This window comes from Medicago sativa, chromosome 2, assembly GCF_051527215.1.
Source record: "Medicago sativa cultivar Bolivia chromosome 2, Bolivia_mono, whole genome shotgun sequence".
Classification (NCBI taxonomy): Eukaryota; Viridiplantae; Streptophyta; class Magnoliopsida; order Fabales; family Fabaceae; genus Medicago; species Medicago sativa.
In genome coordinates this window covers 64,108,048-64,123,140 of record NC_140750.1, presented here as the reverse complement: position 1 = coordinate 64,123,140, position 15,093 = coordinate 64,108,048, and the positions used below count along the sequence as shown (strand labels likewise).

General features: G+C 34.9%; 1 protein-coding gene across 1 annotated transcript; it reads left to right on the top strand.

Moving 5' to 3' along the window:
• The first annotated feature begins 1,351 nt into the window (after positions 1 to 1,351).
• LOC146949641 (ERBB-3 BINDING PROTEIN 1-like) lies at positions 1,352 to 7,211 on the top strand. Its single transcript, XM_085745590.1, has 10 exons — positions 1,352 to 1,449; positions 1,762 to 1,876; positions 2,013 to 2,097; positions 2,263 to 2,412; positions 2,536 to 2,689; positions 5,592 to 5,807; positions 5,893 to 6,029; positions 6,413 to 6,504; positions 6,599 to 6,778; positions 6,926 to 7,211. Exons 2-10 carry the CDS (start codon positions 1,786 to 1,788, stop codon positions 6,988 to 6,990), a joined length of 1,170 nt encoding a protein of 389 aa, XP_085601716.1. The 5' UTR covers positions 1,352 to 1,449; positions 1,762 to 1,785; the 3' UTR covers positions 6,991 to 7,211.
• The last annotated feature ends 7,882 nt before the right edge of the window (positions 7,212 to 15,093 follow it).

The following is a 15,093-nucleotide window of genomic DNA, read 5'->3' as shown; positions in this document are numbered from 1 at the left end:
TCAAGTCACCAATGATCTGTTGCTTGATTTGGTTATTGTCCTAGGAGGGAACAATTTCAAATCCATTCCTTGCATAGAGAATTACCAGAGTAGTCACAACTGATGTCTTGTACTATTGCAGACACAAAACAGAGTAGTGGAGATAGTGGTTGTACAATTGTACTATTGTCCTTTTCTGCGCTCTTCAGTGGATAAGCATCCAATGCCTTCAAATTCCTCTGAATTAGTCGTTGCTCCAGGCTTTTATTCCTTCTGCAATGATGCACAATCAGAATGACAACATTTAACTAACTTCAGCTTTCAGTCTTCAGCTTCTGATGATCTTCAACTTCTGATGACGTCAGCTTCTGGTAGACAGCTTCTGATAAGAATGCTTCTGATGAGACTGCTTCTGATGATCTTCAGAACCTCTTCTCTTCAGATGCTTTCTTGCAATACAAGCTTCCTTTTTGTAGATTCAATTGCTCTCATTTGTTCTTCCAGAACCTATGCTTGATTTAAGACATTCAAATTTTTGTCCATGGTCCTGCACACTTGAACAAATATTAGCATACCCAATTGACATTTTTTAATACCTTGTTATCATCAAAACTCAAAGGGTAATGTTAAACACATTTTGTTCCAACAGACTTAACCACTATTTCTTTTTGGCCCAACTTACCTACAACATGCTCCCGTGCTTCTGGAACCCGATCCACTTCGTGGTTTGATTTTTACGCGAAAAAGACTTAGTTTGTGGTTGAGGTATTCTCTTAACACACGTCATCATGAACATTGATAGTCACATTATTTCCTTCCTTTTTTCTCTCGCAACTACCCCCTCACGATTAAGAATTTATTGTACTCCAATAACTTCCTTTCCATGATTAGTCCTTGTTTTGCGCCCATAATCTCAACTGACAGTTATCCAAGGACCAAAACTAGTATGATCGTCGATTGAATGTTAGCTCTTGGCATCTTTAGTCTGAATTAACATTTCCATTACCCTGATTCCAACATGATTGTTGTCCTGATTCATTGGTTTGATTGTTCACTTCCTAATCGTAACTATAACAATAAAAATATATTTTTGTCTATAAGACCTACTAACATTGTCAACAATTTTAGATTGAACATCTTCGTTTATGTTCGAATCCCAAATCTTAAAGTTGCTTTAGTGAGTTTTACGTTGTATTTATCATTTCGGTATCTATCTAATCTAATCTTCTAATGGAGAGAAAAGGGTAAAATATGGAGAGAAAGGGTAAAATAAGAAATCTAAAACCCTACCCACGCCCTCCATCCGTGTAAAGACAGCAGCGACAATCCTCTCTCTCTATATAAACCGCTAACCCTAATTTCGTTAACCTTCACAGCTACTTAGCCACTCTCTCAACTTTCGTCTCAACCCTTTCCTTCTTACGCCGATTATTTCACTGGTTCTTCGACAATCAATCAAAACCCTACAAGGTGAGTAACACTGCTATCACATGCAGCTCAACAAAGCTTAATCTATTTCGTTTCAGTCTTCGATGCTGTGTTCTGTGACCCATTTGCATGAAGTTTGGTTTTTGGTTTTTGATGCTATATTCCGTTACCCATTTGGATGAATTTTTTGGTTTTTGACGCTATATTCCGTTACCCATTTGGATGAATTTTTGGTTTTTTGATGCTATATTCCGTGACCCATTTGGATGAAGTTTTGATTTTTAATGCTATATTCCATGAACCATTTCGATTAAGTTTTGATTTTTGGTATTTGTTTCTTCTGGGTTGTTACAGGAGATTTTCATAGGCCAATTCACCATGTCAGATGATGAGAGGGATGAGAAGGAGTTGGATCTCACTTCTCCTGATGTTGTAACCAAGTACAAGAGTGCAGCAGAAATCGTTAACAGTATGTTCTACCCCTGTATATGTTTTTAAGTCATTTTTTGTTGTTGAATTTGGTTCATAATTTTGTTTGGATTCATGTTAAATCCACAACATTTTTCTTAATTTGACGTGTTTTTTATTTGTTTTGAATTGAACAGAGGCATTGCAGTTGGTTATTTCAGAATGTAAACCAAATGTTAAGATTGTTGACATTTGTGAGAAAGGGGATTCCTTTATTAGAGAGTAAGATTTTTGTTTAATTATGCTAGTTGAAATTCATTATTTTGTTATTATTCTTTTGCTAGGATTACTAGTGATTTATCGTTTTTGTTATGGGTTTGTATGTATGATTTTTCTGTGTTTTTTTGTTGTGGTTTTAGCTTATGGGGTGTGGTGTGTTTTGTAAAGGCAAACTGGTAAATTGTACAAGAATGTGAAGAAGAAGATTGAAAGAGGCATTGCTTTCCCAACATGCATATCTGTAAACAACACTGTCTGCCATTTCTCTCCTCTCGCCAGCGACGAAACAGTGTTGGAAGTAGGTGATATATTGAAAATGTAAGTCTCTTTTGATTTGAAGCATTTTTTTTGCGGAACAAGTAATGAAATGATGGATTTTGTATATGTTTTGGCGCTGTTGTTGGCAACTAAATGATAATGGTGTCTTTTGTTTTTTTACAGTGATATGGCATGTCATATAGATGGGTTCATCGCTGCTGTGGCTCACACTCATGTTCTTCGGGAGGGACCGGTCACGGGACGTGCTGCTGATGTAATTGCGGCTGCAAACACTGCTGCTGAAGTGGCCTTGAGACTAGTAAAGCCAGGAAAGAAGGTAATCATATGTAAACGATTTCTTCTAATTACAAGACATTTTGAATTTGGAACTTTGATATTTGTTTGCCTTTAAATTTGAATCCAGTCTAATTAGATGGGTCATTAGGTTTATAAGTTAGATCTCTGTTACAGTGCTGATGTGTGAATGTTTCCATGCCTTGGCCATCAAATGATGTTTTGTCAAATATCCCATACCATATTGGTGACCACAAACAACACTCTTGTGCTTTTTGATCTCTAAATGATGTAAAATATCACAAGCTATGGATAAACTCCCGTGAAGCTTTATAGTCATAGTTACACTGATAGAGATCTTTTTTCCTTGTTGCCATTATAACGAGTTTTCCTGTTGATTTATGTTTCTTAGTTTACCTGGGTGCGAGTTCAAGGCAATCAAACACTACTACTCATGCACAATGAATGGTTTTAGTCATGGTTTTTTACCATTACGTTTCTTTCACTTTTGGCTGATGTTTTAAAAAATATTATGGTGTATACATTCTATTTTTAAATTTTGATGAACTGTCTCCGTATGATGAAATACGTTATAGGCTATGGATAAACACCGATGAAGCCTTTTTTTTTTGTCATAGTTACACTGATGGAGTCAATTATTTTTTACCTAAACACTTGTTCCGTAACTGGTATGGGCAGTATACCATGTGGGAAATAAACACAATCAATTTGGTCAGTCTTAATGTGATACCATTATATTGTGTTAATTTCTCTCGTAGAGGTGCTTGCTCCAGTGGAATTCCAAATTTTCATGGGATATGGTTCCCCTAACACGTTATTAGGATTCTATAGATTTTTTTTCGTAAATTTCAACAAAAGCTATCTTGTTCACTCAGTAGCCAGTAGGTTGCTTGTAGTTTTCTCAACACACTAAGTTTGTTGCACTAAAATATTGATTTTGCTTATCTTAAAGCTGCACTCAATTTTTTGTCATTTGCATTTTTGTTCCAAATACAGAGAACATGAAAAGCTGTGCTTTGATATCTGGCAGGCACAATTTGGCAACCCTAATGATGAAACACTTTCTAAAAGCTACGGACAGTTGTCCAAATGAAGCTTTATGTCATAGTTACTCTGATAGGGTGTTTATCTTGCAAAATGAAATATATAGTTTGATTGCTATTTTTTACAAGAACTTCATGAAATTGTGTCATCATCTTTCATTTTCCTCCGAAAAATTTATTCAAGTTGTCATATTGGTTATTTTATATACTCCCTGTTTTTTGAATAAAACCATTGCAATTGTTTTTACTTTTTATCTTGAGTTAGTATCAGTCTATGGCATGATATAGAATTACTTCTGCTTGGAGATTGGAATATCTTCTTTATAACAAAAAAGTTACACAATCAATTACTAGTTTAAATTTTGTTCAATTTGTAAAATTATAAACTGGGACAACATAGGACTCTGTAGTAGGATGCTCACTTGCATGTATCCTAGGCTGTACACCTTTTTGAGTTATTTAATTATATCTTGAATCTAATAATTTTTGTATGTGAAAATTTGTTAATGACAACTTTGCCGAGGCAGTCAAGTTTGTATTGGTCTCCCTCTTTTCCCTGTTGTCTAAATTTGTATTGGCTCTAGTAGTTAATTGTTGCGCTGATTTTATATTTGGTGCACTTGTCTATTGCAGCCGAAATAATACATAATTCTAATCAATCCATGGATTTATTAAATTAAATGGGATAATATAGGACTTCATGGTAGTTATAATAGTTATATTTGGAATCCAATAATCCTATATGTAAAAAGTTGTTAATGACAACTTTGCCGAGGCAATCAAGTTTGTATTGGTTTTCCTCTTTTCCCTGTTGTCTAAATTGTATTGGCTTTAGTAGTTAAATTGTGCTGATTTTTTAGTCAGCACACTTCTCTATTGCAGCCGAAATAATATATTATTCTAATCAATCTGTGAATTCATTAAGGATAATATAGGACTTCATAGTAGGTTGCATGTTTCCCTTGGAATCTCATAATCATTTTTATGTAAAAAGCTGTTACTGACAACTTTGCCGAGGCAATCAAGTCTGTATTGGTTTTCCTCTTTTCCCTGTTGTCTAAATTTGTATTGGCTTTAATAGTTAAATGCTGTGCTGATTTTATAGTCAGAACACTTGTCTGTTGCAGCCAACATTATACAATATATATTCCAATCAATTTCTGTAGATGTATGTGTGATAAAATTGTAGAAATGGCAACTTTGCCGAGGTTATCGATTCTGTTTGGTTTCCTCTTTTCCCTGTTGCCTAAACTCAAAACGGCTGAATAATAAGTTTATTGTTGTGTTGATTTTATAGTCAGGACACTTGTCTATTGCAGCCAACATAATACAACAATTTAATCAATATCTAGAATTGTGTATAGAATTTGTAGAGTGGCTACTTTGCCTGAGGTCATCTATTCTGTATTGTTTTCCTACTTTCTCTGTTGCCTAAATTAAGATTTGGCAGAAATAACTGTTTCATAGTTGTGTTAATTTACATATGGAGAAGAAATTTGTTTTTTATCTTATACATTGCACTTGTTAAGGCTCTAACGACGGTATTGGAATTGGCTGGAAAATAGTTTGATGATCTATGCTGTTTTTTATGTTGTCTTTTTGTTTATTGTAGGCAACATAGTGACATGCCATATTGTTCAAATTAATTATTACTCATAAACGACCTTGGTGTTCTTTCTTTGCTGCTTAGTTGCAATTGTTAAATAGTTGTGTGTATGCTGTGTTTTTTTTTTTATCATGTTTAAACAACTTCTATTCTGGACAATGTTGGATGATATTTTCCTTAAAAAATGTTAGATAAAATTTGTAATTGAATGTTAGAAAGCTAAGTTTTAATTTTGTTTTTAAGTAGGTGGTAATCAATGTTTTTTTCCCTGACAGAACCAAGATGTAACTGATGCAATTCAGAAGGTTGCTGCTGCCTATGAATGTAGAATTGTTGAGGGTGTTCTTAGCCACCAAATGAAGCAGTTTGTGATTGATGCAAATAAGGTTGTGCTAAGTGTATCTAATCCGGATACAAGGGTTGATGATGCAGAATTCGAAGAGAATGAAGTTTATGCTATTGATATTGTAGCCAGTACTGGAGAAGGAAAGGTAGATGAATTGTACTATATTTATACATTTTTACGAATATTACAGTTTCTCAATAGTAGTGTAATGAAGTTTGTTTCCTTTGCAGCCTAAGCTGTTGGATGAGAAGCAGACAACTATTTATAAGAGGGCTGTTGACCGAAGTTATAACTTGAAGATGAAAGCATCGAGATTTATTTACAGTGAAATAAGCCAAAATTTTCCCATCATGCCATTCTCTGCAAGGTAACTTATCACCTGTTTGAGATCTTATTTACTTTGGCCCTGTTTGGGTGAACAACCAATTAAGCGTTTATACATAAACACTTGCAATATAGGTGTCATGTATTAACTATTTATATAACAAAAGATAAAACAGTCAAACTGTTTTTACATAAGCTATAGTCTATTTTCATAAGCTGTATCCTTATTTGAAAAAAGTTAAAAACAACTTATGGGCATGTTAAACGTTGATTCTATAAACACTTCCAAATAGTGTCACGATGTTTATGCTAGTAGATAAATTCAAATAAGCCATTCCTAACAGCATTTGCAACAGCATTTGTCTAAATGGTTTCGGTTTTGATTCTCTTTTTGTTGACCTTCAAATGGTTGTTCCTTTATACTAGGGCTTTGGAAGAAAAAAGAGCTCGCCTGGGTTTAGTGGAATGCATGAATCACGAGCTTCTGCAGCCTTATCCTGTTTTACATGAAAAGCCTGGTAATATTATTTATGCTGCTGATACCTCTGATACCGATTGTCATGTTTGTTTGAGCACTGTTAACATGCATTTACATGGTTGCTTATTTTTCAGGCGATTATGTTGCACACATCAAATTCACGGTCTTGTTAATGCCAAATGGATCTGACCGTATCACATCTCACCCACTCCAGGAAATCCAGCCTACTAAAACAGTAGATGATCCTGAAATTAAGGCCTGGCTAGCATTGGGTGTAAAGACAAAGAAGAAGGGTGGTGGAAAGAAGAAGAAAGGTAATGATCGAATCCTAAGGGTCTGTTTAAGCTTTAAAAAAATATAATTCGGAAGTTGTTAAAGATCATTTATAAAGTAGAAGCTTATCACTACAAATGCTTAATTGTTGAATGGTTGGATAACAAATGCTTTGGTTTTTTATGCAGGTAAGAAGGGGGCTGAAGGTGAAGGTGAAGCTGAAGCTGATGCCTCAACCCAAGAGCAAAATTGAGTCTGCATGTGATTTAGCTTTTGATCCCTTTCAATTTTGTTACATTTTTCACCTAGTTGTATCTGTCAGAATGTAAGTTTAGCATAGCATTCCTGCAATGTCAGGAATTATCCATGTCACATTGCAGTATACTTTGACATGAATGCTGTCTGTTTAAACAAAAGTGTCTGTTCTGTTGTGGAGTTTTATTTAATGCAAAGTATATCAAATTTAAGAACCAATCTTCATGTTTAGTGATGTGTTTGTAACTGTTTATGTGGTAGAAATCGCTGTTAGTGAAGGGAAAAAAAAGGTGGCATTTCACATGGGAAAGGTGAAAACCTTCCCACCATGAGAAAAGTGCTTTTAACCATTAGATTAAATGAAGACTACACTTTTTATCATACTCTCTCCACACTAGATTATCTTTTTACCACCCTTCTTTCTCCCCACTCACCCATCATCACCAGCAACATCACAACCGCATCCCTCTTCTCTCTTAGCTACCAACACAACACTACCTAACAACACTCCAACTTCACCACTCTTATCAACCATTTCATCCCAAACAGTAAACTTTCATAACACATCTCATTCGAAAATCTTGATTTTGCAGGGATAATGGAGAAAAAATTAAATCAAAACATCAATAATTGGTTGATTTTAAAGTTGGGCAATTGAAAACTCTTTTACATTCATGATTTTATCACGGAAATTAATCAATCGCTTCTTCTCAACAACTTAACTATTAATCTTTAACCTAATGTTTTTATATTTAAGTAAGTTAATTTTTTTTTTAATTTAAACAATTTAATTGATTTTTGGTGTTTTGTTTTAAGACTTACGGTAATGTGTTAATGTTTTCTCGTTTTTTTTTTTTTTTGAAAAAATTGATTTTTCTTTTAGTGTTTTGTTGTAAGATTTATAGAGGTTCTTCATCGAAGTGGAAATTGTCGAATAATAGATTTATGGATGCAATAAAGGGGATAAGGTTGTGAGGTTTGGGAGGGCGGTGTTGTGGTGAAGTTGATGTTGCAGGTGATTGTGGGTGAATGGGGACATGGAGGAGAGACAATGGTGGTGGAATAGTGTAAAAATGATATAATAGAGTATGGAGAGAGTATGATAAAGAGTGTAGTCTTCATTTCATCTAATGGTTAAAAGCACTTTTCCCATGGTGGGAAGGTTTTCACCTTTCCCATGTGAAATGCCACCTTAAAAGCCTAGTAAAAAATGGGTGGCATTTAGCCTGGACAAGTCTTAGAGTTTCCCACCATGGGAATGGCCTCTCTAAACAGCCATGTGCCTGTTTTGCCAGTTTTTTTTATTTTTTTTATTTTTGATTAAAAAAACATTAAAATGTGATAATATATTTTATCTTTGGTGTTTTCTGTTTCACCCCCCTTTCATGTAACACTGTTAAACACACCTCCATCATATTAGACCATTTGTTTACTAAATCACCCCTCGTTATGATGTGAACTTGAAAAAAAATTGGAAGTGTAGAATAAGTTCTAGAGAACCTCATACTCCACTGGTAGAAAACATATAACACAAAAAACATTGAAGAAAGCTATCATTGAAAACAACCATTAAAGCTAGCTGAATCGGTGCATTCTTCCAGATCTGGAACTTGTTTTTTCTTCTTTGTTGTTTGCATTCCTGCATTCCTGCAGCAAATCATGTGTTGATCCTGCATTCCTGCTAAGAATAGTTGTTCAAACAAAGCACTTAAACTTGTATGGAAGATATTGTCAAGAAGGAACCTTTGTCAGCTTAAATTTGAGTGCGAAATTGGAATAGAAATTCACAGGGGAACAAAAGAGACTGGACAAAACACAATCAATAAAATATTGATACAAGAATAACGTTTGTTTATTATTTGTGTGGGGTCACAATTATTTTCCAAATGTATCACCAATAAGTCACTAAACATTAACCAGTAAAGCATCTCTGCCATTGAAATATAAAAGTAATATATCTGTGGTGTTAAACTCACTTGGCCATCATGGGAAAGTCTAACACTTTCCCATTCTAAATGCCACCAAAAAATGTCTATTTTGGTTAGGTGGCATTTACCATGGGAAGATCCAATCCTTTCCCACCATGGAAAAGGTGGTTTTTTACCTGCAGCTGCAGGTCAAACAGGTTGCATTGGCTTTGTTTGGTATTGCAATTCAGCCAAAAAATCATTAATGAATTATTATAGTACTAAACTGTGAACTACACCCCATTTAAAAAAAGTACTATTGGCTTTGGTCTGAATTTTTTTTTTTTTTTGCTTCGATTATTTTTGGTGGATTCTTCTTCAAATCGCGAGGCATTATTAATTCCAAATTGTGCCCCTTTATGATTTAATACTGAACTAGGACTTGTTTGGTATTTAATGTTGGTTGTACGTATCAGTATGAGAAGATGAAGTGATAAATTAACTCAACTTGCTGCTAGATGGTTAAATCATATTTTTAGGATTGGAGCAACCATTGTAATTGAAAATTTCCAGTTTAATCCACTGGTGCATAAAAATATGTTTTATTAATATCTAACCATCAACCAAGATTGATTGAATTTTGTTTTGTTAATATTAATAAGTTGTCAAATATTGTATAATTTTTTAGCAAAAGTTTACACATAAATATGGTTAATTTTATAAAGCAAGAGTGTTCAATTTTTTTACATTTTTTTTTATCAATACTAAAAATTATATAACCATATTTTAAAATAGGGTTAAATATGTTTTTTTTGTCTCTATAAATATACGAACTTTTCGTTTTAGTCCCTCTAATTTTTTTTCGATTTTTAGTCCCCTAAAAGTTTTTCATCGTTACTTTTGGTACCTCTTTTCAAATAAACTCATATGTAGAATTCATATTTTTTAATAAAAAATAACATTATTTTATCGATGCTTTAAGTTCTGAGAACATGGTTCAGGAGGTCGAAATTATTTTACCAAATAATACTTAATGTTTAGGTTTTTTGCAGAGTCAGAAATATGTACGCGGGGGTTCCAATAGAATGTTTTGGTTGGGCCTTGGTTGTGCCAATAGCCTATAAAATAAAATATCATTAAACCTTATCATGTGGGGTCAAATTTTTTGTAAAATTTTAAAATCAAAAAGTCACCAATAAGTTGCAAGTGAACAATCTCAACCATTCAATATTTTTATTAATATATCAATGATTCACATTCACCTTTCCCATGGTGGGAAAGGATTAAACCTTCCCATGGTAAATGCCACCTTTTGGTTAAACATAAAATAAATTTTTTATAATGAATTCATTTCAAGTATCATAGACTACTAATAGGTTGTCTAACAATACACATCATACTTATGTAACTCATATTTTGCTCCAAAGTCTATAACATACTTATGCAACTCATACCTATTTTGCTCCAAAGTAAATAACTATTCGTCTCTCGGGGAACCCACTTTTTTAGGCGAGTGTATGGTGCTCTTGCGACTTTTTCACTCATCTACGGTCGGAGATATGTCACACTCATCCATCCTATAAAAATAAACAAAAAATCCCCACCTTAACCATCAATTCAGTGAACCGTAACATTTCCGTGTTGATATTTGGAATTCCTTCATAAGTCTTGATCAATATGTTGGTTTGTCGTGTATTTAGGGGCTGTCTCACCATCTTGAAGATAAAAGGATTAATTGTTCTGGGAGTTGGGTAGCTTATTTGGTTCTTTAGTTTTATTTTTTTTTCCGAGGGAAATTGGTTTTCTGGTTGAGTTGTGTTTCTTGCTACTATTTGTACCTTGGATGCTCATAAGAGGGATTCCTTTGCTATGTTATAGAGTATCTGTAAGTGCAGAAACGAGGCATATTCCTTTGCTACAAATGCTCAATGCAGTGGAGGGTCAAATTTTGTACAGAGCAAGCCTTCCCTCATGTCAATATTCATTAGTGTGATGCACACAATTGTGACACTCAAAATGAGTCCCCCATGAATAATATCGAAAAGGTCTCTAGAGAGCAAATATAGTGAATATTCTTGGCAAAATTTTAGAAGAATTAAAAAAATGATATAAACATATTTAAACTTTTTTATATTGTTAATAACTCATATAACCATTGTATAAAAATATCATGTATAAAAAATACAGATTCTATTTGTGGTTTAAAATTCTTCATATTTTAGTCATCACTCTATTAATTTTTTTTTTCCTTTCAGTTCTAAATGTAGTATAATAGAAGAATATTTTTTTTTCTATGTTAATTGAATAATTAATACATTTAAACTATAATATAAACTAAATACATAATTTATTCAATGAATTTGAAAAAAAAAATCATCTCTTATACTCCCTCCGTTTTAAAATAAGTGTCGTTTTAGGTGTTTACACACATATTAAGAAATGCAATGATTAAAAGAAAGAGAATTGTTATTTTACCAAATTATCCTTATTAACTATTGGTTAGTTTTAAAAGTAATACTTTGGAAGTAGTGTGCAGAGTATTAATTGAAGGGTACAATTGAAAAGAAAAAGTTATTATTGCATTGGAAACTGAAAGTGACATTCATTTTGAAACAATCTTTTTTGGCTAAAGTGGCACTCATTTTGAAACGGAGGGAGTATTTAAGAACGAAGAGAGTATTTAAATTAAGACGGAAAAGAACTTTAAGAGGTTCAAAACATGAATGATAAAAAAAATATGAAATATGTTCTTTTGATTTTTTATTTTATTTTATGAAATACTCATTAGCCCTTTTTCATGTAAAAGGATAGGACGAACCACTCAAATTAATAATAAACTCTACAAAAATGGAATTGTTTAGGCAAAGTTGAACTGATTTAATTATAAAATAATTTTTTTTTTATCAGATTTTTTTTTTGACAGTCAATAACTTATAATATTTCATTCATCAAAATAGAAGAAATACAAGATGGAATCAAATCAAAAACGCGGCGACGAGCATACAATTTTGACTCCCGTGCTAAACTATGGGCGACATAATTTGCTTGTCTCCTAACAAAACTTATCTTAAAGTTTGGAAATTGTTGTAATAGAGATCTACATGCAGAGATAATATTGCCAAACTCAGACTGACTATTAATTCTATCAATTATGCTATCCACCACTAGCTTGCAATCTAGTTCAATTTGCACCCTTGATAGTCCCAATTGGCCAAGCCAAAGAATTGCATCACGTAAACCCAAAGCCTCTGCTTCAGATGGGGGAGGGACACCATCATACCATGTTGTTAACGCTTTTATAAAATGGCCATAATGGTTCCGAATGCACATACCTATGCCAAAGCTCCTCTGCTCCGCAAACATTGCTGCATCAACGTTACATTTCAGATAATCAGCATCAGGTGGCTGCCATCGTGCTTCATGTTGCTGTTGACGTTGTTGCGTTATTCCTGCTGAACCGCGTGCTGCCTGCCATTGAGATAACACTTCTCGCGCAATCTGTACAGCTGTGACAATTGGTTTCAGATTGCCCTCCCACACTTTATCATTGCGGCGACGCCATAAACACCACAACATCATTACCATGTCATTCCTTATGTTGTTTGCTGATCTGCACAACAAAGTAAAAATACATTCTGCAAAATTCGCGGCTGAAGCAGCAACCTCATCAATTAAATCCCATAAACCAGCTGTTTGCCATACTCTCTTTGCCTCCTCACATCCTATAAACACATGCCAATCATTCTCATAATTTGTCTCACAATGTGGACAGCTATCTGTGCACGGCACACCCTTGTCTTGTAATCGCATTCTTGTAGGAAGAACACCTCTTAAAGCCCTCCACAAAAACACTTTTATTCTTTGAGGTATTCTAAGTTTCCACATTACATTCCATTCCCCCGGAACTCGATACTCCTCATTGTCAACAAGAGTTTCCATGGCGTACCTATATGCCGATTTTACGGTGTAATGCCCTTGTCGATTGAACTTCCATACACGCTTATCTTCCCCCTCTCTATTTAAAAGTGCCATATTCATAATCACCTCTCTATCATGATTATTGAACAGCCCATCAATCATCTCGCAATTCCAACTTGCCCCATTTGGTTCCATTAAATCTGATACCTTCAGATTTTCCATTCCGTGCACCATATCGCTTGACACGTACGAACTCCCATCTGTCCTCAACCACGGTTCTGTCCACACCGCAATATTATTACCATTTCCAATGCGCCACCTTTGGCCCCCTCTAACTAATACCTGTGAAGCAAAGATACTACGCCAAATATAACTTGGGTTATGGCCTAGACGGGCCCCCAAAAAATCAGTCCTCGGAAAATATCTAGCTTTGTAAATGCGATAAACTATAGTATCTTGGTTAGTTAAGAGTTTCCAACCTTGCTTCCCTAGCATAGCCAAATTAAAGCCAAATAAGTGTCTAAAACCCATACCTCCGTACTCCTTCCGCATAGTTAATTTGTCCCAACTGAGCCAATTAATCCCTCTGCCTTGCCTTCTATTTGAGCCCCACCAAAAAGAATTTATCATCCTCTGAATTTCTTCTCCCAATGTTGTTGGCAATAGGAAAGTGCTCATACAATATGTTGGAATTGATTGTGCAACCGATTTGATTAGAACTTCTCTCCCTGCCTTTGATAAATGCTTTCCAGACCATAGTTGAATTTTCCTCCACACTTTATCCCTTAAGTAACCAAACATTGCTCTTTTATTACGGCCAATCAACGAAGGCATTCCTAAATACTTCCCATTTCCCATTGTAGTTGAAACTTGAAACACGTTCTTAATGGCATCCTTATCCACTTCTAAGGTATTTTTGCTAAACAGTATCTCAGATTTTTGGAAATTAACGGCTTGTCCTGATACCGACTCATACACCTGTAAAACTTCCTTGATTTTTGTGCATTCCCTGATATTAGCCCTGCAAAACAAGAAGCAATCATCAGCAAATAAAAGGTGTGTGAGAAGCGGAGCTCCTCTACACACCTTCACACCATGTATATCTCCTCTCGCTTCAGCTCGCCGTAATAAAGATGATAGACCCTCCGCACACAATATGAAAAGGTAAGGTGACAACGGATCACCCTGCCTTAGACCCCTCTTCGGAATAATTGGTCCCACTCTCTCACCATTTACAAGCACTTGATAATTAACACTCTCCATACACATAGTCATCCAATTTATCCATCTGTCATGAAATCCCATTTTACACATCACCCTCTTTACATACTCCCACTCCACTCTATCATACGCCTTACTAATATCTATTTTCAAAGCCACTTCCCCTACCTTTCCTTTCCTCTTGCACTTCATATGATGTATAATCTCATGGGCAGCCATTACATTATCAATGATAGAACGACCCTCAACAAACGCCGATTGTTCTTGAGATATGCACTTCTGTAATAGTGGTTGAAGTCTATTTGCAAGAACCTTTGATATAATTTTGTAAATAACATTACACAATGATATGGGCCTAAGGTCTCGCATAGTCTCCGGATTATCTTTCTTTGGTATTAGAACAATATTGGTATCCATCATTTGAGTTGGGAATGAACCACTATTCAGCCAAGAAATACCAGCATGATATATTTCCATGCCGCACAAATGCCAAAATCTTTTATAGAATGCCGGATTCAACCCATCTGGACCAGGAGCTTTATCTGAATGCATAGAAAATAAAGCCTTTTTGAATTCAGAAATGCTAAACTCAGCTAGAAGCTTACCGTTGTCATCTTCTGTTACCCGCTGATTTATGTACTCCAATGTTGAATTCACCATGTTTGTTCCATTACCGAACAGCTGCGAGAAATATTGATGAGCAACTCCACATAAATCTGGTTGTGCTGTGACTGTTTCACCATCATCCCGTGTCAAGCTCATAATATTGTTACGCCTCCTTTTTGCACTTGCCATAGCATGAAAGAATCTAGAATTTGTGTCACCATCTTTTAGCCAATAAACTTTTGATCTTTGCTGCCAGTAAGCCTCCTCTTGCGCTAACAATCTTCCCATCTTCGCTCGGATTTCCTCATACCTTTCTATCTGCGCCATTTGGACACTACCCCTCAGCCTTTCCATCTCTTCCCTACACTCTTCAATGGAGTCTCGGTATTTGTTCCTCAATTTGCGTCCCCATTCATTCAACTTCTCGGTACAATTTTTCAAACGGGCTA